Source organism: Arvicola amphibius, chromosome 15 (genome assembly GCF_903992535.2).
Source record: "Arvicola amphibius chromosome 15, mArvAmp1.2, whole genome shotgun sequence".
Taxonomy (NCBI): domain Eukaryota; kingdom Metazoa; phylum Chordata; class Mammalia; order Rodentia; family Cricetidae; genus Arvicola; species Arvicola amphibius.
In genome coordinates, this window is record NC_052061.1 from 34,783,884 (window position 1) to 34,807,713 (window position 23,830).

Here is a 23,830-nt window from a genome sequence, read left to right on the forward strand (position 1 = left end):
ATTTTTTTATCCAAGATATCAGAAAGCTAAGTAAATGCTTGAGTTAATATGAAATATTTGATGTTCATTTGTTTTATTCCATATGATGTGAAAACAGTTCCTAAAACTAGATTGCAAGTAAGAACAGGTTTTCTGTTCTGTGTAACTTTTTTGTTTGTTGGGGTTTGTTTTTGTTTTTTTTTTAGTTTTTTTAGACAGAGTTTCTCTGTGTAGTATTGGCTATCCCGGAACTCACTTTGTAGACCAGGCTAGCCTCCACCTCGGAGATTGCCTGCCTATCTCTGCCTCCGGAGCGCTGGGCTTAAAAGATATGTGCTACCACTGCCGGCTTACATACTCTTCATAGCTTGCATCTGGCAGTGCCTGACAACAAAAAGTCAGTGCCGTCCAGCTTTTCCATCATTCGTTTATGTGGAAGCTGCTGCTGCTCACACTGCAGGGGAGAATTAGAATGGCATTTTTCCTTAAAGCTTTTATGTTGGTGAAGGAGGTAGATGCTTAGATACTTAGACTGAGAATGTTTATAGAGTAATAACTATGTCAACTAGAAAAGGGACAAAGGGAAAGAAGGAAATGCATTTTATTTGTATGGTGTTTTCCAACAGCATACATGTTTCTGCACTGCTTGCTTGCCTGGTAACAACACAAAGTGGCAAGAAGAGGATGTCAGATTGCCTGGAATCAGAGCAGTTATGGGGTGCTGGGAATTGGGCTGAGTCCTGTTGGAGAGTAATCAGTGCTCTTAAACACTGACATATCTCTTCATCTCTGACACTTTAAGTACAATGTGTAGCTCTTTGCTGGGTCTTGATTTGAACAAACATTTAAGACATAAGATGGTTGAAAAGATTTGAGGGGAGACAATAGTATTTTATTTTATATGAAAATAAATAGATTTACCTTTTTGTTATTGCTTGGATTTGGTAATAATACCAAATTTTAGAGAAATAGGATAAAGTATTTACTGAGAATTACTTCCATTATCAGCAAGAGATACTGAGTTTAAACAAATTTGGCTATAGGTTCACAAAAGCTATAAGGAGGGAACTTGATCAGTACACTGTTTTCTACTCTTGTATTTATTGGAAAATTTTCATAGTAAATGATTAAAAACAAAGCTGTTACACAGACTTAAGCATGCATAACTTGAAGTCCAAAATGACTTAAAGAAATTGGTAGAAGAAATAATTACTGTCAAGTTCAATTAATTTTTGTGATTCTCAGAAAAATAAATCATGTCACCCTAGAGAAATACTGTATTGAAATAAGAGTTTTGGAGCCTGTCACCAGAATGTTTCTTTCATTGCAATTTCACCTCTGTTATAACCAGGATTCTTTCGTGTCTGATGGAACATTTATACACAGAGAAAATGGTGGAAGATTGTGAACACCGTCTCTTAGAGCTGCAGTATTTTATCTCTCGGGATTGGAAGTGAGTATGTTAAAACCGGTAGAAGGCACTGCCTTATTCTGTCTCTTTGTGTGGTCAGTATCAAATGGATAGGTGTGCATATGGAAAAGAATTTAATAGTTGACTAGAGTGTACCTCTGCATTGTGTGTGTGAGTTTGTTTGCCGCAGTGGGCATGTGAGAGTCCGAGGACAGCTTGATGGAGTCAGTTCTTTCCCTCCACTCTTACAGAGCTCTGAGGATCAAACTGCGGTCACCAGACTTGCACCATAAAGTGCTTTAACCATGGAACCTTCTCACCAGCCCATATGTGTTTTTAAACCCAGGGCTTCATTCTTAGAGTATACACTCCTACTAAACTGTGTTCCCATACCCCCCTTTTATGGTAATCAATAACAAATTAACAAAATTTTCAAATTCTAGGCTCGCTAGCTATCTCCAACCCCCCCAAAAAAACCTATTCTTTTTTTTTTTAAGATTTATATTATATGTAAGTGTTTTGCCTGCATGGTCACCTTCACGCCAGATGAGGGCACCAGATAGCATTACAGGTGATTGTGAGCCTCCATGTGGTTGCTGGGAATTGAACTCAGGACCTCTAGAAGAGCAGCCAGTGCTCTTAACCACTGAGCCATCTCTCCAGCCCCAGAAAACCTATTCTAGAGCAGTATCTAAAAGCAGAGTCAACCCCTGCCAGTCTGTAGGGTGCTAAACATTCCTATTCACTACTGCTTTGGAAGCTGGACTCCAACCATTCCTGATACTCCAAACATCTATTGAGAGTGAGTCCAGGTACCTTTGCAAACAGCAAGAGCATCATCTTCAGCTTTGACTCTAAAAAGATAGTAGCGCATAAATGACAGTTTGATTTTCTAATCCCTCTCTCATCCTATTAGCAGAATAAAAGAAAGAATGAACTAGGGTAGTGTTCTCTACATACAAATAGAATCACTGTAGTTTTTTGGTTGTGTTCTGCTGTTCTTTCTACTCTTTCTTTTCCTTCTTCAGTTCTGCTGACTCTGGGTTCTTTGCTGCATCTGTCTCCCACACTCAGCAGCTTCCTGTTTAACTTACTTGAATCACTGTACTGTGGTCTTTACTGTCTTGATGATTAATTTATGTTTTGTTCACATGTGTCAATGGAAAAGGGTTACTTGAGATTTGATGTATTTTTATAGATTAGTCGGGAAGGCCAGCCATTATGACACATGAGTGCATATGTGTATAGTGGAGACTGAAGCAGAAATATTGCAAGTTCAAGACTGCCTTTGACTGCATAGCAAGACCCTGTTTTCAGACAATTTTCAGACAAATTAAAGAAACCACTACTTCATCTCCCATAAGAAGATGAAGAGAACATTTTTGTTGTTGAGTGTTGACTGTTTTTCCTGTTATTTCCCGATCTTTTTTGAAGCTAATACATCAGATAGGGTTGCACCGCATCCATTGTAGGAGAAAGTACTTAATGAAAGATCGCCTAGGCTAACAAACCTAGTTTTACTGTGCTGCCTAAGCTGCTGAGTCTTATAGAAAAAGTAGGTACCTTACAGAGCCACAATGACATTTTTGAGGGAGACTAGACGTCTTCTATATGAAGGTTAACAAATTTTTCTAAATTGACTAATGTGTCTTTGTGAGTGGCATTCAGAGTGGGGTGTAATCTCATGCCTGTAATCTCAGTTTAGGAAGTGGAGGCAAGATCTCTGTGAGCTCGAAGCCAGCCTGGTCTACAGAGCAAGTTCCAGGACAGCCAGGACTGTTACATAGAGAAACCCTGTCTTGAAAAAGAGTTCATCCTCAGCTACACAGCAGCTTCAAAGCCAGCCTGAGTTATAAGAGATCTTGTCTGAAAGGGGTGGGGGGAAGTCAAACTAAAAAAACAGCATGCATGAGAAGGAAAACATACAAAGTAGTGCTTCTTCTTCCACTCTTAACCTTATAGGTTGGACCCTGTTTTATACCGGAAATGCCAGGGAGATGCTTCTCGCCTTTGCCATACCCATGGTTGGAATGAGACCAGTGAATTTATGCCTCCTGGAGCTGTGTTCTCTTGCTTATACAGACACGCCTACCGCACAGAAGAACAAGGAAGGAGGGTATGCTATCACCTCTGGTTTCTTCCCAATACCATTTATTTCCTACCTGTTGTTCTGTTTCTGTCGTCACAAGGAAGCCTTTCTGGTGTGTGTGGTGGGGTGGGAGGGTGCTGTACTAGAAACATAATCATTCAGTGAGCGTCCCTGCTGCTACAGTTGTCCACCAGCTCCTTTCCTGTGTGTTGGCTTTGTTTTTTGTTACATTTCCCGGTTTTCTCTCTAAATTTCCGAATTACAAATCACCAATGGACAATTAAATTCAGCTGTTCTAACTTTATTTAGCTTTAAAGTTCCATTAGAAGCTTTTAGCCAGGATACAAGTGGCTCTTTAGGCTTCTGCCTTTGGCAGCCAAACACAAGTGCTTTATATTAATGAGATCTTTCTGACAACGCAGAAGTTGGAGCAGAAGCTTCAATACCAGCTTCTTGGCATTTCCCTGCCCCAGTCGCCACCCTTGGTGAAATGTCTGTGTGAACTTAGCTCTCTTCCAGTTCCACACAGGCTTGCTGCTTGCTGTCATTCTGAGACCCTATTGAATATCATGTCTGCATATGCTACAGATTGTAGCCGTGTTAGAACTTTACATATCTGAGTACAGATAGGTAAAGTACTTCTGAGCCTAGACTGTCTAGGATTCAAAACCAGGAGATACAATTAGAAACTGTCATACTTCAATTGCTAAAAGTCTGGCCTAGTTTTTTATTCTTGTTTTTATTCTTTTGTATCAGAAAACATAGTATTTCTCATTGTTCACAGATTTTTCCATATCCTGGTATTTGGTTAGTCACAACAGCAGGAGGTTCTTTCTCTTGTAAATAAAGAAAGAATATGGATCTGGAGAGATGGCTCAGAGGCCAAGAGCACTGACAGCTTCTTCCAGAGGTCCTGCCTTCAGTTCCCTTCAACCACATGGTGGCTCACACCTACATGGATTGAGATCTGGTGCCCTCTTCTGGCCTGCAGGGTCACATACAGGCAGAACGCTGTATATATACCAAATAAATACATCTTGCTCTCGCTCTCGCTCTCGCTTGCTCTCTCTCTCTCTCTCTCTCTCTCTCTCTCTCTCTCTCTCTCTCTCCCCTCCCTCCCTCCCTCCCTCTCTCTCCCTCCCTCCCTCCCTCCCTCTCTCTCTCTCTCTTTCTCTCTCTTTAAAGGAGTAGAATTCCTTATGCTAACTTTTCAGGTTTTCTTAATTACATTTTTTTGTGTGTGTTCACACACACTCAGACACTTTTCATGGCATGCTTGTAGACACCATTAAACAACTGGCAGAAGTTTCTTTCTTCTTCTACCATTTGAGTCCCAGGGATCATCAGGCCCAGCACAGCTGCCTTTTCCCACTGAACCATCTCAACATACTCTTTGCATGAGCTTTTAAAAATACTTCTTACAGAATTGAACTGAAATTCACAGAACATAAAATTAGCCCTTTAAAGAAAGAAAAAAATCATTAGTACTGGGTACATTCACAGTACTGTACAAATGTTGTCAATATTCTGTGACTCTGAAAGGGAGTTCTTTGGGCCTGATTCAGTGGGGAAATGTGCTTGTTGCCGAGCCTTTTCCCCTGAGTTTATAACCCACGTAATGGAAACCAAGAACTGACTCTTGTAAGTTATCTTCCGATCACACATATGCCGTGGCACTTGCACGATTACTATATGCACAGGCACAAATAAGTAAATAGATGTAATTTTTTTTTAGAAGATAAAATGAATCCCCATGCCCCCTAAGAAATTATACCTGCCTCAGGTGTGTGTTTTTTTATGGACATCCAAAAGTATTGGTATCTACCTGTTCACTCTCTGCTCAGTCTATATAATCTGTCTATAATATACACCCCTGGCTATGTAATTGATGTTCTGTCGTTGCCTGCATGCAGCATGTATGTGTAGATCTTGCCTGAATCAGATCTAATATCTTGTACTCATGGAGTAGCAATGTTATGTTGCTAAACAAAACCCTACTTTGAACAGATCTAGTTCACCCACTGCCAGAGAAGGACACCATAGGTGTAGTTTAGTGGAAAATGCTGCCTGTGTAACCGCTTGGAGAAATTCAGTAGCTCCCTAAAGAATTTAATTCTTATTCTAGAAAATAAAATTTGGTTTAAAGTTTGGGAAGTAAACGACAGTACTAATTACTAGTTTGGTGATAACAGATTTGTTCTGTCTAGGAACCTGATGTGTTTATTTTTCTAGCTTTAAAGTCTTTTGCTCATTCTTTTCAATTTAGCTTTCACGAGAATGCCGAGCTGAAGTGCAAAGGATCCTACACCAGCGTGCCATGGATGTTAAGCTGGATCCTGCCCTCCAGGATAAGTGCCTGATAGACCTTGGGAAATGGTGTAGCGAGAAAACAGAGACCGGGCAGGTTGGTGATGGAGCTTCCATTTGCTTCCTATAATCAGAATGTAGTGACTCATATTTGTGAGAATTCCCCTGAGGTACAGTTCATTGTTTGCTGGTGTGATTTGTTATATTTTCAGTGTTCTTTCTAGAAGAAACCCACCAGAGGTTTCTGTTTGTTTGCTTTTCTTTTTTGCTTTTATGTAAGAATAGTTATATTTTTCATGTTTTAATGTTATGATTTCTTTATTATTTCTTTATTAGAGATGATTATTTTCCTTCTTTGTGTAATGTTTAGAGCCAAGGTAACTGGGGAGATGGCTCAGAGGTTAAGAGCGTTGGTTCCTCTTGCAGAGGACCCGTGTTCGATTCCTAGGACATCTATGGTGGCTCACAGCCGTCTGTAACTCCGGTTCTGGGGATCCTGTGCCTTCTTTGACCTTCAGGCCCTAGCATGCACATGTTACACATACATTCAGAAAAAAACACTTACGTATTTAAACTAAAAGACATCTAAAAATTTTTAGAAAGAAATAAATCTTTTTATTATTGATTTTTATTGAGCTCTACATTTTTCTCTGCTCCCCTTCCTGTCTCTCCCCTCCCCTTCAACCCTCTCCCAAGGTCCCCATGCTACCAATTTACTCAGGAGATCTTGTTTTTTTTTTCCTACTACCCATGTAGATTAGATCCATGTGTGTCTCTCTTAGTGTCTTCATTGATGTCTAGGTTCTCTGGGATTGTGATTTGTGGGCTGGTTTTCTTTATGTTTGTTTAAAAACCACTTATGAGTGAGTACATGTGATAATTGTCTTTCTGGGTCTAGGTTACCTCACTCAAAATAATATTTTCTAGCTCCATCCATTTGCCTGCAAATTTCAAGATATCTTTTTTTCCTGCTGTGTAGTACTCCATTGTGTAGATGAACATTTTCCTTATCCATTCTTTGGTCAAAGGGCATTTATGTTGTTTCCAGGTTCTGGCTATAACAAACAAAGCTGCTATGAACATAGTTGAGCACATGTCCTTGTGTCATGATTGAGCATCCTTTCGATATATCCCCAAAAGTGGTATTACTGGGTCTTGAGGAAGGTTGAGAAATTTTCTGAGAAATTGCCACACTGACATCCAAAGGGGTTGTACCAGCTTGCATTCCCACCAGCAATGCAGAAGTGTTCCCTTTTCCCCACAACCTCTCCAGCATAAGTTGTCATCAGTATTTTTGATCTTGGCCATTCTTATAGGTTTAAGATGGAATATCAGAGTTGTTTTGGTTTGCATTTCTCTGATGACTAATGAAAATGACTAGAAAATGCTGTTGTTTAGCTTTCTGCTACCTCTGTCTAATAGAACAACAACAAAAATGTATTGATATAGAATCTCAGAAAAGGTATTCTTCACACTGTTCTATACGGTAAATCTTCAGAAACCCTAACTACATTGTAGCCCACAGCTATGAAACTAAATCTAGGAATGGAGTCATGGATAAGATTTTCCTTGTTACCGATTTGTATTACTTGCAGAAGCTTGGTGCATTTTTCCTTTGAGTCATTCCCCCTCCCCAATTCTGGCTGTTGTAATTCCTCCCATCCTTCTCTTGTCTTCTTGCATTCTAACAGAGTCCTGAAGAGTGGTCAGTATGTTGAGCCTGAGCACTTAGCAGAGCACTCTGCTGAGAAGTAGCTTTGGGAGAGTGACCTGGAACTGTCCTCACGGTCCTAAGCAGCTGAAAGGCACAGTGAATAGTAAGGCTGTACAAGGCAGCATCAGCTCAGTGTCTAAAGCCCAGAGAAAACACCCTTTAGATAATAATAGTATGTGGTTAAAGGGTCTTGGGAAATAGCCCATCAGTAAGAGCACTGGATTGTCTTCCATCACTCGTGTGGTAGCTCCAAACCATGTGTAAGTCCAGTTCTAAGGAATCTGACTCCTTCTGGGCCTCTGCTGCCCCAAGTGGCACACAGACATACATGCAGTCAAAACACTTTACACATAAACTAATTTTTTTTAGAATAGCCTGCTAAAGTTTATAGGCTGAGGTTTACAGTTTGAAGATACCTGGCTACTTACTTCTTGGTCCTCAGTGTACTTACTTGGCCTTCTCAATCACTGTTATCAAGTAACATGTTACATCTTAGTTTTAATCAGATAAAGCTTTTGTCATTTAGTAAGGTGGTTTTAAAGGGGAGGCAAGGACAAAGGAGACAGACACAGTGTCCCACCTTCCCTTGTTTGCTTCCATGACTGAACACTAAGGGCTTGCCTTCTTATGTTCAGGAGCTTGAGTGCCTCCAGGACCATCTTGATGACCTAGCTGTGGAATGCAGAGACATAGTGGGCAACCTCACCGAGTTAGAGTCTGAGGTAAGTGATAAGTAGCTCCCTGGAGGAGAGGTACTGCCCCAGCCTGGCTGTTATTACTTAGCTCTTTTGTCAGTCCTTCCCTGTTTACTTTATAAAGAAGTACATTGTGCTGAATCCTGACCCCTCTATCACAGTTCTGCACAGTGTTGGGTTTTTCTTCCCAGTTCTCACTTATTAGACCTTTTCTCACTTGAGAAAAGATCGCTACTGCACTTCAGGTCTCAGACTCCATTTAAAAGCAGTCTAAGCAGTGATAGTCTCTTATCCCTAAATCTCTTTTAGTGAGGTCATTTCATACTGTTTGTTTGTTTCTCTCTGTTATATCCTGAAGCCTACTAAAATATAAAACTTGAGATTAAGAAGCCTCATAAGTGTAGACAGTACTGTTCAGAAGTACAGAGATAATAAAAACTCTAAAGAATTTGCATACTCTAATATTATTGTCAAATATTTCATCTTCCCTTTATTTTTGTGTTTGTTTTCTGAGACAGGGTTCTCTGTGTAACCCTGGTCATCCTTGAACTCAGATCCGCCTGCCTCTGCCTCCCAGGTCCTGGGATTAAAGGCATCGCCGCCACCACCACCCAGCACATTACCCCCCTTTTCTTATCTCTGCCTCTGCATTTGTTCAAGTTGAAAAAAGATCTGCCTGCCAGGTGCAGTGGTGCCCACCTATAATGCCAGCTCAGGAGACAGAAGTGGGTGGATCTCTGTGAATCCTAGCTAGGGCTGCAAGTTAGACAGATAGAGATAGGAGGAAAATACACACACACACACACACACACACACACACACACACACACACACACACTCTATAGCCTCTTCTTCCTCTAAGCTTGGCTTTTGTGAAGCAGAGTGATTAATCTATTTCTTCTTCTACAGGATATCCAAATAGAAGCCTTGCTGATGAGAGCCTGTGAGCCTATAATTCAGAACTTTTGTCATGTAAGTGATGTCTGGGGAACACGGGTTACTAACAGAACCAAATTCAATAGGACTTTGGGCCTCAATGGTGTGGGGTTCACCCTGTCTTCAGCATACCCTACTCTCGAATAATAACCAGCTTTAGCAAATTTGGGGGTGGGGAGTTGGAACTGTAAATAGATTGAGGGAGGAGGCAACAGCTTGAGGAACCTTGATGATTATAGAGCTTGATCCCTGCAATTAGTAGCACTCTGCACATGAGCAGGTGTGTGGCTAGTCAAAGTGGATGAGGTGGCTTTATAAGAAAAGATACAGAGGCTTGAGAGATCTCTCAGAGGTTAAGAGCACTGGCTGTGCTTTCAGAGGTCCTGAATTCAATTCCTAGCAACCACATGGTGACTCACACCATCTATAGTGGGTTCTGATGCCCTCTTTTGGTATAAAGGTGTACATGCAGATAGAACACTCATATGCATAAAATAAATAAATCTTAAAAAGAAAAAAAACAAAACAAAAGAGAAACTCCAAGGCACAGCTAAGTTGCTTCTCAGGAATTGTTAGCAATGGTAGTAGCTGTCTCCGTTACATCTCAATGCAAAGTGACTTCTTTTACTTTATTTCTCACTCCCTTTTTTCCCAAATTGTAGGGGTGAAGTGCATGTAGTAACCCTTAGCATCTGACAGCTAAGCCAGGCGGTGGTAGTGCACACCTTTAATCCCAGCACCTGGGAGGCAGAGACAGGCGGATCTCTGAGTTTGAGGCCAGCCTGGTCTACAGAGTGAGTTCCAGGACAGCACAAAGAAACCCTGTTTTTAAAGGGGGAGTGGGACAACGACAGGGGAGTGTGTGGCTGGAGCAATGACTGCTTTTCCAAAGGACCCGAATTCAATTCCCAGTACACTCATGGCAGCTCACAACTGTCTAATTCCTGTTCCAGGGATCTGACACTCATATAGACATGCATGTCAGCAAAACACCAAAGCACATAAAAGTAAATAACTCATTGAAAGAAAGAAAGAAAGAAAGAGAGAGAGAGAGAGAGAGAGAGAGAGAGAGAGAGAGAGAGAGAAACCTAATCTAAACCTTTCTTCTCCTTCTCCTCTTCCTCCTCCTTTTTTCTTAAAAATTCTGACAGCTAGGTATTATCCCTAAAGCCACTGCTGCCTCCCAGAAGGAAATAATAATAGTCCTTACAGTGGATGTTCTTGCTTTGTGCATTTGCCGCTGAATTTTTATCTTTCCTGGTTTCTCGGGTTTATTTGAAGAATTTATGCTGTATCTCTTTTTTTGAAGGCTTCTGTTCACATTCTTATTCACATTTTTCATGGATGGCATGATAGATGATGTTGTTATTATTACAAATATAACGTGAATGTGTACTGTCTTTCCCAGGATGTGGCAGACAACCAGATCGATTCTGGGGACTTGATGGAGTGTCTGATACAGAACAAACACCAGAAGGACATGAACGAGAAGTGTGCCATTGGAGTCACTCATTTCCAGCTGGTCAGTCGCTTTCCTGTCTTGGCTACTGGGGTGATTACTGAATATCTTCCTGCTTTGTAACAACCAAGAAGTTGTGCTCTTCTTATTATTTCCAGTTATGTGCCCTATTTAGAACTTCTCTCAGTAAGTGTGACTTTTTTCAACTGTGGCCAGGCACTTTTCTCAGCTCCTTAGCATTCAGTGACAGACGAGGCGTAGTCCTAGAGAACGTTCACTGTAGAGGGGTAGAGACCAGAGCAAGCAACTCCTGCTCTGGTCTCATCACTCACATCACATCATCTGCTCACATCACTGAAGTGTGTCGTTCTGTGCAGTAGTCTGGATGGACCTCTCTTCTGCTCTACTGTGTTCTTCTCTTTATCTCTTTCCCCCATTGTGTGTTGGAGGTTGAACCAGGGGCTAACCTTACAAGCAGTTTTCTACTGAACTAAATCCCTACACTGCATATCCTCCCTTTTTTCTTTTTAAATCATATAACTCAGATGTACCTACTATTTGAATAATGTGGCTCTACCATAATCTTTGTAATAACAGGAAGATATCTAAGGAAGTTCGGTATAGCAAGCACTTTGTGCAGGAAGGATAATTAGTCAGTCAACTGAAGCTATTGACTGCTCAGAGCGTGTAGCCCGCATTATTGCATTTTCTTGCCATGTTAGAATCTAGACTCTAGTAAAAGAAAGATGCCAGAACAAGTATAGTGTATGTCATGGCTACACAGTCTGGGCTGGTTCAGGAAGAGAAACAAAACCAGGGCAGGAGTTGGGGGTTGAAAGGACTGCAAGAGGAAATACTGAGGAATAGGACTACACATAGAACCCCGAAGGAAATGCCTGTGGAAACGGTGAAGATCTGCCAGAGAAACACTTTTGGCATAGTAAACCCAGATGTGTGATTTGAAGGACAGGACTACCGGTGTGCGGTAAAGAGGGAGTCATGAGATCTCAGCAGACTGAAAAATTCTCCTTCATGAGCAGTCTAGCCTCAACCTTGCTGTATAGCCAAGGATGACCTTGACCCTCTAATTTTCCTGTGCTGTGGTGTTATAGGCGTGTACCATCGTACCGGGTTTTGATGTGAAGCTGGGAATCAGTCTCAGAGCTTCGGGCATGCTAGTGAAGCTCCATGAACTGTTTCATCCTCAGCCTAGACCAGACTTCGGGAAGTTTTATGCTAATATTAGCCATTGCTGTTACCCATGGTTTGCCACAGAGCTGATTTTCTTTCTCATCTTTTAGGTACAGATGAAGGATTTTCGATTCTCTTACAAGTTCAAAATGGCCTGCAAGGAGGATGTGTTAAAACTTTGTCCCAACATAAAAAAGAAGTACGTGTCTTAGTTGATCTGTCCTGCCTCCTGAAGTCTCCGTCAGCCTCCGAATGAGTGTGTAGAGTATGAGGCCACTTCCCGCTCTCTGGCGGTAGTGGTCCAGAGATAGCCAAACCCTGACACTGTCTGCACAGACTATGGCCACAGCTCCCTCTCAGCCACATTTGTCATGGATAGTCTCAAAAGTAAAGCCCCTGCAGTATGGCAATATTCTTGATTTTTTTTTTCAGCCTCAGTTTAGACTGCCTCTCTGAATCAGGTGTAGATGTCCTGAGAAGAGAAAGTTGCTGAGTTGCCTTCTTCCCAGCACCTCCCTGTGTGGTGTCTCTGCAGAGAAGCCACACAGCCTCACTGAAGTAGAGCTTTTGGAAATAAGTCCACTCCCTGGGGAATTAGGCCTCAGTGAGGTTTTGACAGCACAGCTGCCCAAATCTTACAAGTTGTTCTTGGTGGTGGGGGTGTCGTTACTAGAACACATTTTGCCTTCCATGAACAGAGACCAGATCCCCATTTTAGACTATTTTTTTCTGTACCTTTAGGGAATGTTTCACAGAATGTGAACAATAACAGCATTGTTCTTTCTGTGATCATATTGTTTCTAATAAACAAGCCACAGCAAGTGCTTGAGACTGCAAATGGTATCGAGCCCTGTGTAACCTTTTCCCATGATAGAGCTTGATTCATAAATTAGACACAGTAGGAAATTAATGGTAATTATTTATATGGGTATTTGGGGTGGCCACACATCTTTATCTCAGAACTCAGGAGACTGAACAGGAAGACTGTGAGGTCCAGGCCATTCTGGAGTACGTTGTGAGACCCTGGTTGGTTTTTTTTTTTTTCCTTTTTGTTTTAAGAAAAAATTGAAACAATATACTATATTAAAAGTCATATGAGTATAGATACAATATCTTCTAGTCTGTAGTTCTGCCAGTCTTGGCATACCTTTTTTCCCTTTCAATTCAGAACTTTTACCTTTTCAATTAAATGAGGTGATTCTTAGTGTTTATTTGACATCTAGATATGCCATATTATGGCATGTAGTGATGAGGCGAGCAGGCCTGCTTTTCGCCTGGCTAACTTATGCCCCGAAATAACAACACACAAACTGTATTCTTTTAAACACTGCCTGGCCCATTAGTTTCAGCCTCTTATTAGCTAATTCTCACATCTTCCTTTAACCCATATTTAGTAATGTGTGTAGCACCGCAAGGTGATGGCTTACCGGGAAAGATTCAGCATGTGTGATCTGGTGGCTGGCTCCATGGCGTCTGTCTCAGAGAGGAGAGGCATGGCAATTGCCTAACTTCCCTTCTTCCCAGCATTCTGTTCTGTCTACTCCACCTATCTAAATCCTGCCCTATCAAAAAGCCAAGGCAGTTTCTTTATTAACCAATGAGAGTCCTCCATCAATGGCATATTAACCTGGTCTTTTCAAAACATGGCTAATAAGAGGGACAGTTGAATTATTGAAAATAGCAGTGAGGATTACAAGAAAGACATTAAAAAGCATAGTGTGCAAATATAAATATACATATATGAATTAATTCTGGGTATGTAATGTGCCCCCTGCCTCGTTCCAGCCCAGTGCCCTGGCATTTGCCCCACTCCGCACAGTCTTATGCCTTCTCCTTCCACGGCAGGGTTGATGTAGTGATCTGCCTGAGCACCACTGTGCGCAACGACACTCTGCAGGAAGTCAAGGAGCACCGGGTATCACTGAAGTGCCGCAAGCAACTCCGTGTGGAGGAGCTGGAGATGGTAATGCTTCCAGAGACAGCAGGACCAGTGCTTAGCTGCAGAGGGACAGGGGCAGGGAGATGGCTCCCGCTGCCACTGTGAAGCAGGGGATGTAGTTACAGTTAAACCTTTCTCTATGACATTAGCTGCTGCTTCACTGTTTGAGTTTGGTTTTAAATGGTAGAATTTTTTTTTTTTTTTTTTTTTTTTTTTTGCCACATACCGCTAGAAGCCAAACTGGGATATATTCAAAGCACTTATAGTCATTGGATCAGTACTGTCCTCAGGGACAGAAGATCTTAACTGTCCACTCGTCTGTCCTTGGCATCAATCTCATCCTCTGGCCGCAGGACGGCTGCCTGAGACAGCTGAACTACCTACTTCACTTTTCAGCTCCTTCGAGAAAGGGGGGAAAGAGAAATTTCCCTTACCTTGAAATAAAACTCCTTCCCTTAAATTTAGGTCTGTCAGCTTGGGGGCTATGGTTACTCCCCACAAGGCCCATCTGAGACATTTGAGGAGGGGAGGGGGAGCATACGACATTTAGTGCCTTCTCCACACTGCTGCCACCTATAGAGGTCATTCCTAGACAGTGTCCAGTCAACAAATAAGTCTGTAAACATCCCATCTTCAGGGGGCTAGAGAGACAGTTTAGTGGTTAAGAGCACTTGCTACTCTTCCAGAGGACCTGAGATTAGTTCTCAGCAGTATCTCATGCCTATTGTAATTCCAGATGCATGGCATCTTGACACCTCTGACCTTCTCAGCTACCTACATTCGTGTGCCCATACCCACATCCAGGCATGCATAACTAACTACATATAATTTAAAATAATAAAAGTAAATCTTTTAAGAAATACATTGACATCTCTAACTTAAAATCACCTCCCTTCCCACATTGGCTCATTCATGCAGACGGAGGACATTCGTTTGGAACCAGATCTGTATGAAGCCTGCAAGAGTGACATCAAGAGTTACTGTTCTACAGTACAGTATGGAAATGCTCAGGTGACCCTTCACTTCTGTGTATGTGTGTAGTGTGTGTGTGTGTGTGTGTGTGTGTGTGTGTGTGTTTAGTTTTGAGACAAAGTTTCTCTGTGTAGCCTTGGCTATCCTGGAACTCACTTTGTAGACCAAGCTGGCCTCGAACTGGAAGAGATCCGCCTGCCTCTGCCTCCCGAGTGCAAGGATCTAGGATTAAAGGCTCACTTTTGTTTTTAAGATATCAGAAGTCAAGTTAAGCAATCGTTGTTGCAGTCAGTTTCTCTCTAGTGAGACAAGGACTGCCACATCTAATCAGCTTAATTATCCTACTGGGCAGTTCTAGATTGCTTTTCCCAACTTCTGCCATGCAACTCCTCTATATCCTCTCTGCCTTGCCTTGTCTACCCAGTAAGTTCCTGGTATTCGTTTGGATATTTCTTCTCTATAGCGTCTCCAGTAACCCCACATCCGATATTTACCCCATGCTACACTGAACAGTTCGTTTGTCCATCCGTCTGTCCGTCCCTTCCTTCCCTTCCCTTCCCTCCCTTTCTTCCTTCCTTCTTTTTTTGTCTTCTCTTTTTTTGTTTTGTTGCTGCTGCTGTTGTCTTGTTCTGTTTTTTTGAGACAGAGTTTCTCTGTGTAGCCCTGACTGTTCTGGAAATGGCTCTGTAGACCAGGTTGGCCTCGAACTCAGAGATCCATCTACCTCTGCCTCCTGAGTGCTGACTGGGATTAAAGGCATGCGCCACCAGTGCCCAACTTCATGAATTTTTTTTTTAAATGTCTGCTCTCTCAGCTGCCTAGGACTTTGCTTTGGTGCTTTAGCCTTTAAGATGCTTTCTTTTTTCTGTTTTGTCTCTGCAGTTGCCAGTGCACAGTCTGAATCCTCCCCCCCCCCTCTCTCTCTCTCTCTCTCTCTCTGTAGTTAATCTTTCTTTTAGATTTGTTCTGTTTGATCTATAATTTCAGTGGGAATGAGACCAGACAGGGTCTTCCTCTAATACTGCTCTGCTTTTCCTTTTTCCTGGAATTCCATGGACAGGTGGTATACCCAGGTCTCTCCCCAGTGTTTTTTCACCTTTATCTTAATGCTTTCCAGCCTTGGTTACTCTGTCTCTGTGTTGCATTTGAGGTAATTGCTCATCTTCTGTTGCCCAGCATACTGATCTGTTGTCAGTTCTCTTTCTTTCTTTTCTTTCTTTTATTTTTAAATCCTTCTCATTTTAATTGTTTGGATAGGAATGTGCTGTACCACTGTTTGGGCTTTTCATTTCCTAGATCTTTGCTTGCTTGCTTTTCATAACTACCTGGTCTAGATTCTTTATCATGTTCTTCTATATTGTTCCAAAGACATTGCATATATTTTTGCATTTTTTCTTTGACCTATTAGCTTTCCCCCTCAGGTTTGAGTCCTTTGTTTATGTTTCACTTCTTAAGGTATCAGTGTGTTTTATCTAGTTGGTGGTTCCTGGTTGTCCTTAAGTCCTTCAGAGAGATGTCATGGCTTCATGCGAGAGCCCTGGCAGATTATGTATTTTATATCTAAGATTTAGAATAGTGAGTAGGTTGCTTCAATATATACCTACCTCAGCATTCAGTATAGACTGTCCTGTGATACTTTTTATATTGACACTCAACCTTTTCTGTCATAGTTTTTCATAGTTTGCCCTCTGAGATGTTATTTGTCATGGAGGATTGGGTCCAATTCATACTTAGCATCTAATACTATTTTTATAAAATATAAGTTGATTTTAATTGAATCTCTAGAAGACTAGCTGCTGTCTAGTCAGAGTAGTCAGTGAAATGTGTGCTCCAAGAGGAATCCTAACAAGGGATGGCTGAACAAAGTAGAAGAAACTAGAAAACCTAAATGAATTTCCTTTTTAGATTCCAGTACAGCCTGCTGATCACCCTGAATTTTTGTCATTTGGTCCACTGTTGGCTCTCAGGTTATAAATCCATGAATATAATTCTCCTTAATGAGAAAGTCCTTACTCCTATTGCCTGAAATTAGAAACAAAAGATCCTGGGAATAGAAAAACAGTGTCATTCATTGAATTAGGTGTTACAGTCAAAATAGCTGAGTTTCAACCCTCATATGTTTCCTAACTCAACCATGACTCTCAACATCATAGATTATTGAATGTCTGAAGGAAAACAAGAAGCAGCTGAGTACCCGCTGCCACCAGAAAGTGTTCAAGCTTCAGGAGACAGAGATGATGGACCCAGAACTAGACTATACGCTCATGCGAGTCTGCAAGCAGATGATTAAGGTAAGGAACAAGTGTGACCCCAGTGACTGTAACAGCATGAACCCCTTTCCATTGTAGCCTATTAAACATGGCTAGCATGGTGATTTCCCCAGCTGTGGTCTGTACAACAGCATTGCCTTCACCTGCCAGTTTGTGGCTGTTTGAGCCTCCAGAATCTCTGGTATGGAGCGGACAGTGTCCATAAGCCCTCCAGGCATTGTGGATGCTGTTCGAGTTGGAAAACCACAGAGCTGAGCTAATAGGTGGCCAGGATGGGTGTGCCGAGAAAGCCGCAGTCCAGAGTTGCCACAGACCTCTCCACACTCAAAATGCTTCTTTCTTTTCAAGATTTTTTAAATTTTATTTTATGTGTATAAGTCTTTCACTTGCATGTATGAATGGGCAGCATATGCATGCCTGAGACCACTGAGGACAAAGAGGGCATTGGGTTTCCTAGAACTCTAGTAAGATGGCACATGGGTACTGGGAACCAAACCCAGGTCCTCTGAAAGAACAGCAAGTGCTCTTAATCACTGAGCCATTTCTAGCCATGCAAAATGTGTTTGCTTCCATTCGCACATTCTTTTTCTTCAAGTGAACCTGTCTGTATATACAAAGAAGCTTTAATAAAACAGTGCGCTTCAGCCTCCCTTTAATATGCAGTGCTGATCTATCAATAAACGTCTGTGAGGACGTAATGCTTATTTATTGGTATTGTGTGCATGCATGTACCAAAGAAAGGGGGAAAGGGAGGGAGGGAGAACATGAACCCTAAAACAAGCAAGGGAAACTTGGTGCTGAAGTGTCCTAGCAGAGTCTGAGACACTGTGATGCAGACACGCAGGTTAACAAATAGAGATGGGGTTTGTTACCAGACAAACCTGAGCTCTTGTTTAAGGACTGTAGTAGACTGTAGGAACCAACCTCACATGCTTGGTAGATTTCAGCCCCTGTACTTAAACCACGTGGCTCCTTACCCCAGATCCCTGTTCACGTGGATTAATAGTTGTTATTTCCTAACTTCTGACACTGTGGTTGGGTAGGTAAGGCTTGAGGACTGGATAGCACCTGGTCTAGTGTTACATTCGTACTTACACAGTAACTGCACTTGCGAGGTGGCCTCTACTGTGACTTAGCCATAGTAACCTGCTAAACCCATGCAGAATGTAACCAGTGTTCGTAGGGAGAAATGCGGAAAATGTTGGCTATAGGGAAAAAAGTAAACAAGGGACCCTGAGTCTGGGCACCTACTGATGCCTTTGTCTGTAACTTTCACGTTTTCATGAATTCCCAGGTAGATGTAAAAGCAATCACAGATAGATTAGTTGCTAGTTTGGGATAGCTTTTTTCATATAATTTTGTTTTCTTTGCAGCGGTTCTGTCCAGAAGCAGATTCCAAAACCATGTTACAGTGCTTGAAGCAAAATAAAAACAGTGAATTGATGGATCCCAAATGCAAACAGATGATAACCAAGCGCCAGATCACCCAGAACACAGGTACCATCCTGGCTCCACTCTCCTGGTCCCACGGAGTGTAGCCCACGTGGACCTGGCCAGACATGTTACCTATGGGTGCCATGTAGCTCATGGATTTGAAGAGAGGAGTCGAGCCTGCTTATGACCTGTGTACCCCTCCTCCCTTGAAGCCTACCCAGGAAATTAGAACAAAGGTCAGGGAAGAGCGCTGAAGATCTGGACAGCTGCTCTTGAAAGTCATACAGGTGGGGTCAGCACAGGGTTCCCAGGAAAGGGAATTCTACAGGTTTACTCAAACTTCATGAGCATGGCCAGTTGTTTTCAGAAGGGAAATTTCAGCTCTTGACTAGGAAAGCTTGTAGCTTAGCGGACTAAAATGTTATTTCTTTCATGGCACCTTCAAAATTATCTGTTATGGGCAAGGTTTTGTCTGCTTTAATGTTGGACCAGAAAGCCCTGCAGAGCTGCTGCAGAAAGGAAGGACCTGAGAAGCAGTGATATGCTCTTGAACTGAGTTGCATTGCTGATTAGCAACAGTGAAAAGATAGGTGTACACAGTTAACCCCTGCACTTGAGAGTTGAGGCAGGAGGATTGTGAAATCCATGTCTCAAAAAATGTAGCAAGAAGGCCTGCCACCATGTCTTCCCTACTGTAAACAGATATGTTCCTTGAACTTCAAGAAGGCCTCCCGTTCTTTAAAAACAACACTAGTCCTGGCATGATAACTCATCTACCATTTATTAACGTAACAGATTGGTGTTCATAGTCATGACTATTTATATCATTATTAATTAAAAACCCAGAGACAGATATTGGGGTTCAACCTGAAGGTCAGAAAAGCAAAGCAGCCAGTCACTGGTTCTTACCTCTACCTCAGTCAGAAATGGTGATTCTGCCTCCAGAATCTCAGAATGAGACTGTGTGTGAAAGTTGTCTCCTCTCATCCTCTCTAGTTTTGGGATTAAGGGCGTTCATCACTACTGCCCAGTTTCTATGGCAAACTAGTGTGGCTACTAGGACACTGGTGTGTGTCACCACTGCCCAGTCTGTAAGGCTGACCAGTGGGGCTGTTTTACTCTCTGCTATTTATTAAAATACAAACGAAATGTCAGAACTATTGATATAATATGTCCCCTTTCGAAAGGTGAATTTTCAAAAATTTGTGAAAATTCATAGGTGAACCATCTTACCATATACTGATATGTTTTTACTCTAGATTACCGCTTAAACCCCGTGCTAAGAAAAGCCTGCAAAGCTGACATTCCTAAATTCTGTCATGGTATCCTGACCAAGGCAAAGGATGATTCGGAGCTGGAAGGTCAAGTCATCTCATGCCTCAAGCTGAGATACGCTGACCAGGTACACTGACTGGGCTCTCTACAGAGCTGGAGATGAGCATTTTCTCCATGGCCATCACTGGCATTTTCCTGCTGTCCTAAGACCTTTTTTGCCTTCCTCTAAGCTGGGTTGTGAGGGCTCATATAACTGACGCTCTCGGGCGCCAATGTGTTCTCCCTTTGTCATCTCCAGCGCCTGTCTTCAGACTGTGAGGACCAGATCCGCATCATCATCCAGGAGTCCGCTCTAGATTACCGTCTGGACCCTCAGCTCCAGCTGCACTGCTCAGATGAGGTAAGCCATGTGTGCAAGGGTGGGCTTCCCAGAAGAGGTGACTGGAGAAAACTCTTCTGTACTTCCTTCCTGACTGTGGCTCCTTACAGGCCCATCTTCTGGGTAAGACTTGCAGCTTCTGTGTAACACTGAGCTGGACTGGCATTAGTTTGCTACTCTACAGTATTGCGTCCACATTTGTCTGTTAAATAAGAGTATTTTGTTGCTTCTACACGTAGTGCGGTCCTCCCTTATTATTCTGGATGGCCATTCAGAACCCCTCAAGACTTGCCAGAAAAGTAGAAGTGCTCTCCTGATGACTAAGTGCCTGTTCTTGGAAATTATTGGTCTTCCTGGCTAGAAAAGGCCACTTGAGGAGCCCTGCGTAAACTCTTAAAACTGTCCAAAGAAGTGTTTACTCTCTTCTCTGGAGATCATGTTTGGGAAGTCGGAGGGTGCATGTCACATGCAGTGGATGCCAAGTTGTAAACCAGAGCCAGGTGTTAAGTGCTTCTTTTTAGTATTTTCCTTGGGTATTTGACCCTTTCTCCTGTGGAGTAGCCTTCCTTCATGACAAGTCCCGGAACAGTGTGCCTCTTTCAAAAGCGACGGCCTCTGAACTGTGAAAGAGATCAGAGCTTGGCGTCTGTGGCTGAGTGCAGATGCAAGGAGTGCACACTTCAGTAGGAAGCTGCTCCAGAAGCCTGGACACGACTGAGATAATCCACACTGATTCTCACTGCACCTGAGGAGTAGACCTATTCAGAGTCAGCAACAGGCACCAAGTATTCTGGGCTGATTGGACAGGGTTGATCTTTTCTGGAAGCCAGTTCTCAGTAGGGTGGCCCTGTTTTCTTGTCTCCTGAGCAGATTGCCAACCTGTGTGCTGAAGAAGCAGCAGCCCAGGAGCAAACAGGCCAAGTGGAAGAATGCCTCAAGGTTAACCTGCTCAAGATCAAAACAGAGCTGTGTAAGAAGGTAGGCACGCCCTCATCCTTGCCTATCTCCTGCCTTCTTTTCTCTTTTTCCTTTTGATTTCCTTCTGTTATTTATTGGAAGAGAACCATCGATTAATGAGTGGTCAAGGACCATATTACATTTTGAAAAGAGGTAACAGCATAGAATGCTAGGTAAGAAGGCTTATATTTTCTATTTGAATACTTTTTCCCCTGATTTTTCTAGACGGGGTTTCTCTTTGTAGCCCTGACTGTTCTGGACTCACTATGTAGACCAGGCTAGCCTTGAACTCAGAGATCCACCTGCCTCCTGAGTCCTGGCATTAAAGACATGCACCACCATGCCCAGCTTATATTTGATGACTAAGGAGTTGGTATTATAGCATTAAAAGGAAGAAGAGAAAAGGGAGATGTGGGTGTATCTTTCTCCTCTGCTAAAAGTGTTCAAAGCCACATTTCGAGAAATGGTAAGAGGTAGTTAAAGACCAAACCTAAGCTTGTGGTGCACATATTTATTCCCAGCACTTGGGGAGGCAGAGGCAGGTGAATCTCTGAATTTTAGGCCAGCCTGGTCTGCAGCCAGGACAGCCAAAGTTGATTAGGGAGACCCAAGTATATAAAAAAAGAACCTACTCCATACATTTTCTTGATTACAAATGAACCTGTATGACTTTCTTTTTTTTAAGATTTCTTTATTATGTATGTAACATTCTGCTTGCATGTATTCTTGCAGGCCAGAAGAGGGCACCAGATCTCATTACAGATGGTTGTGAGCCACCATGTGGTTGCTGGGAATTGAACTCAGGACCTCTGGAAGAGCAGCCAGTGCTCTTAACCTCTGAGTCATCTCTCCAGCCCTGAACCTGTATGACTAAACCGAATTTTTAAACAATATTTGGGCTTTGAGAAGTTTTTTAGGTTTTGTTGTTGTTGTCTTAAAGAACTTTCTGTTGAAAACAAACTAATTTTTATTAAGAACTCATTTCTGAGGTTTGGTGTAGTTCAGTAGTAGAGTGCTTGCCTGTTCCTACAATCAGCCCCCACCATCACAGGAGAAAAAGTAAAGGAAAAACACTTGCCACCAAGTCTGACAGCTTGGTCCCAGAACCCATGTGGTGGAAGAAAGAACAGACTCAAAGTTTTCTTCTGACTTCTGCAAACATAAACACAAAATAAACAAACATAATAATAATTTTAATCTCTGGGGCTGGAGAGATGGCTCAGAGGTTAAGAGCACTGACTGCTTCTTCTGGAGGTCCTGAGTTCAGTTCCCAGCTCAGCAACCACATGGTGACTCACAACCACCTTGATTGAGATCTGGTGCCCTGTTCTGGCTTTCAGGGACACATGCAGGCAGAATACAATACATGCTAAATAAATAAATCTTTGGGTAGGGAAGCACTAACTGCTCTACCAGAGGACCCGGGTTCAATTTCCAGCTCCTATATGGCAGACTCACAACTGTCTGTAAGTCTAGTTTCAGGGGACCCAACACTCATGGCAAAGCACAATTTTAAAAAAGTCAGCTGGGCGTGGTGGCTCACACTTTTAATTCCATTACTTACGAGGCAGAGGCAGGTGGGAATCTCTAAGAGAAGAGATAAACATTTGTGGTCTGTCTTTGCTTCCTGTAATTGCACTGTGCATAAATAAAGTACCTGTGGAATTGAATTTAGTTGTACTGTGTTTATATCCTTCTTGCTCAGAACGTCTTTAAACTCAGATAATTCAAAAGGACAGAAATGGGGCTGAGGAATGGTCGAGTGGTTAGGAGCACTTGCTTTCCTTCCTGCAGTCCTTTTCCTAGCAGCTGTGTCAGGCAGCTCACAACCACCTGTAAGTCCAGCTTCAGGGGACCCTGTGCCCTCTGGCCTCACAGATAACCGTGTCATGTTCACACACCCACACACGTGCACATAAAGTCAATGAAGATAAATCTTTTTTGAGGACATATATATATGTAAAGTAGAACATTTTATAAACAAAACATACCTTTATTTGGTTCAGAAATTAAGATTTTTTTTTTTTAATTATGTGTTGTCTGCATGTGGGTATGTGCAGGAAGCCAGAGGCATTGGCTGCTGGAACCCAGGTCCTCTGGAAGAGCAGCAAGTGCTCTTACCACTGAGCCGTTTCCCTAGCCTCTTGATTGAGAAGTGGCATTTGAAGGTTAGACTAATAGGCTGTAAAAGTTCTCAATCATCAGTCAGATTTTTGAATTTCACATTGTTTATTTTTCCTAAAGTAACAGAAGTATTATATCAATAAAAATACCAACATGTGGGTATTTTAAAATAAGGAGGCATACCAAATGCCAAGAACTCCTGCCTGATCATCCACTCTTGTACATAGCTCCTGCTGTGTTCCTCAGAGGGACTTAGCAAGGTAAACTGGGTTCCAGAAGTCTGCCTTCTGTGCATACATGGCCACATTACCAGCCGCCTGTGCCAGGGTACTTTGTATTTCACCTTCCCCCTTTGGCCTGTTTGTTTGCATGTTCTGTAGAGTATTACAGCCAGCAGATTGGATAAGTTTCCTCTATACAGCTCTTTCCACAATGATCTTCTCTTTTCAGGAAGTGTTAAACATGTTGAAGGAGAGCAAAGCAGACATTTTTGTGGACCCAGTTCTTCACACAGCATGTGCCTTGGACATTAAACACCACTGTGCAGCCATCACCCCTGGCCGAGGGCGTCGTAAGTAATATTTATTGCTCTGTCCCTGTCTGAACTCCTTTGTACTTGAACGCTGCCTTTGAGTAACCTACAGCTACTCTGACTGTGTCTGTAGCCCAGCCATAGACAGCCTCTCCTTGATGTCTGCT

The 23,830-nt window shown here is 42.4% G+C and overlaps 1 protein-coding gene across 1 annotated transcript in view; it reads left to right on the forward strand.

The window, feature by feature from the left end:
* Glg1 (golgi glycoprotein 1) overlaps window positions 1-23,830 on the forward strand; it is a 94,465-nt gene that overhangs the window by 63,514 nt on the left and 7,121 nt on the right. The window contains exons 10-24 of the mRNA XM_038312932.1: window positions 1,331-1,432; window positions 3,353-3,506; window positions 5,746-5,883; window positions 8,136-8,222; window positions 9,105-9,167; window positions 10,540-10,653; window positions 11,892-11,980; window positions 13,627-13,744; window positions 14,639-14,731; window positions 16,846-16,983; window positions 18,336-18,459; window positions 19,656-19,798; window positions 19,970-20,071; window positions 20,921-21,028; window positions 23,582-23,702. Of these exons, the coding sequence (XP_038168860.1) occupies window positions 1,331-1,432; window positions 3,353-3,506; window positions 5,746-5,883; window positions 8,136-8,222; window positions 9,105-9,167; window positions 10,540-10,653; window positions 11,892-11,980; window positions 13,627-13,744; window positions 14,639-14,731; window positions 16,846-16,983; window positions 18,336-18,459; window positions 19,656-19,798; window positions 19,970-20,071; window positions 20,921-21,028; window positions 23,582-23,702 (1,694 nt within the window). The remainder of the gene's footprint in view (window positions 1-1,330; window positions 1,433-3,352; window positions 3,507-5,745; window positions 5,884-8,135; window positions 8,223-9,104; window positions 9,168-10,539; window positions 10,654-11,891; window positions 11,981-13,626; window positions 13,745-14,638; window positions 14,732-16,845; window positions 16,984-18,335; window positions 18,460-19,655; window positions 19,799-19,969; window positions 20,072-20,920; window positions 21,029-23,581; window positions 23,703-23,830) is intronic.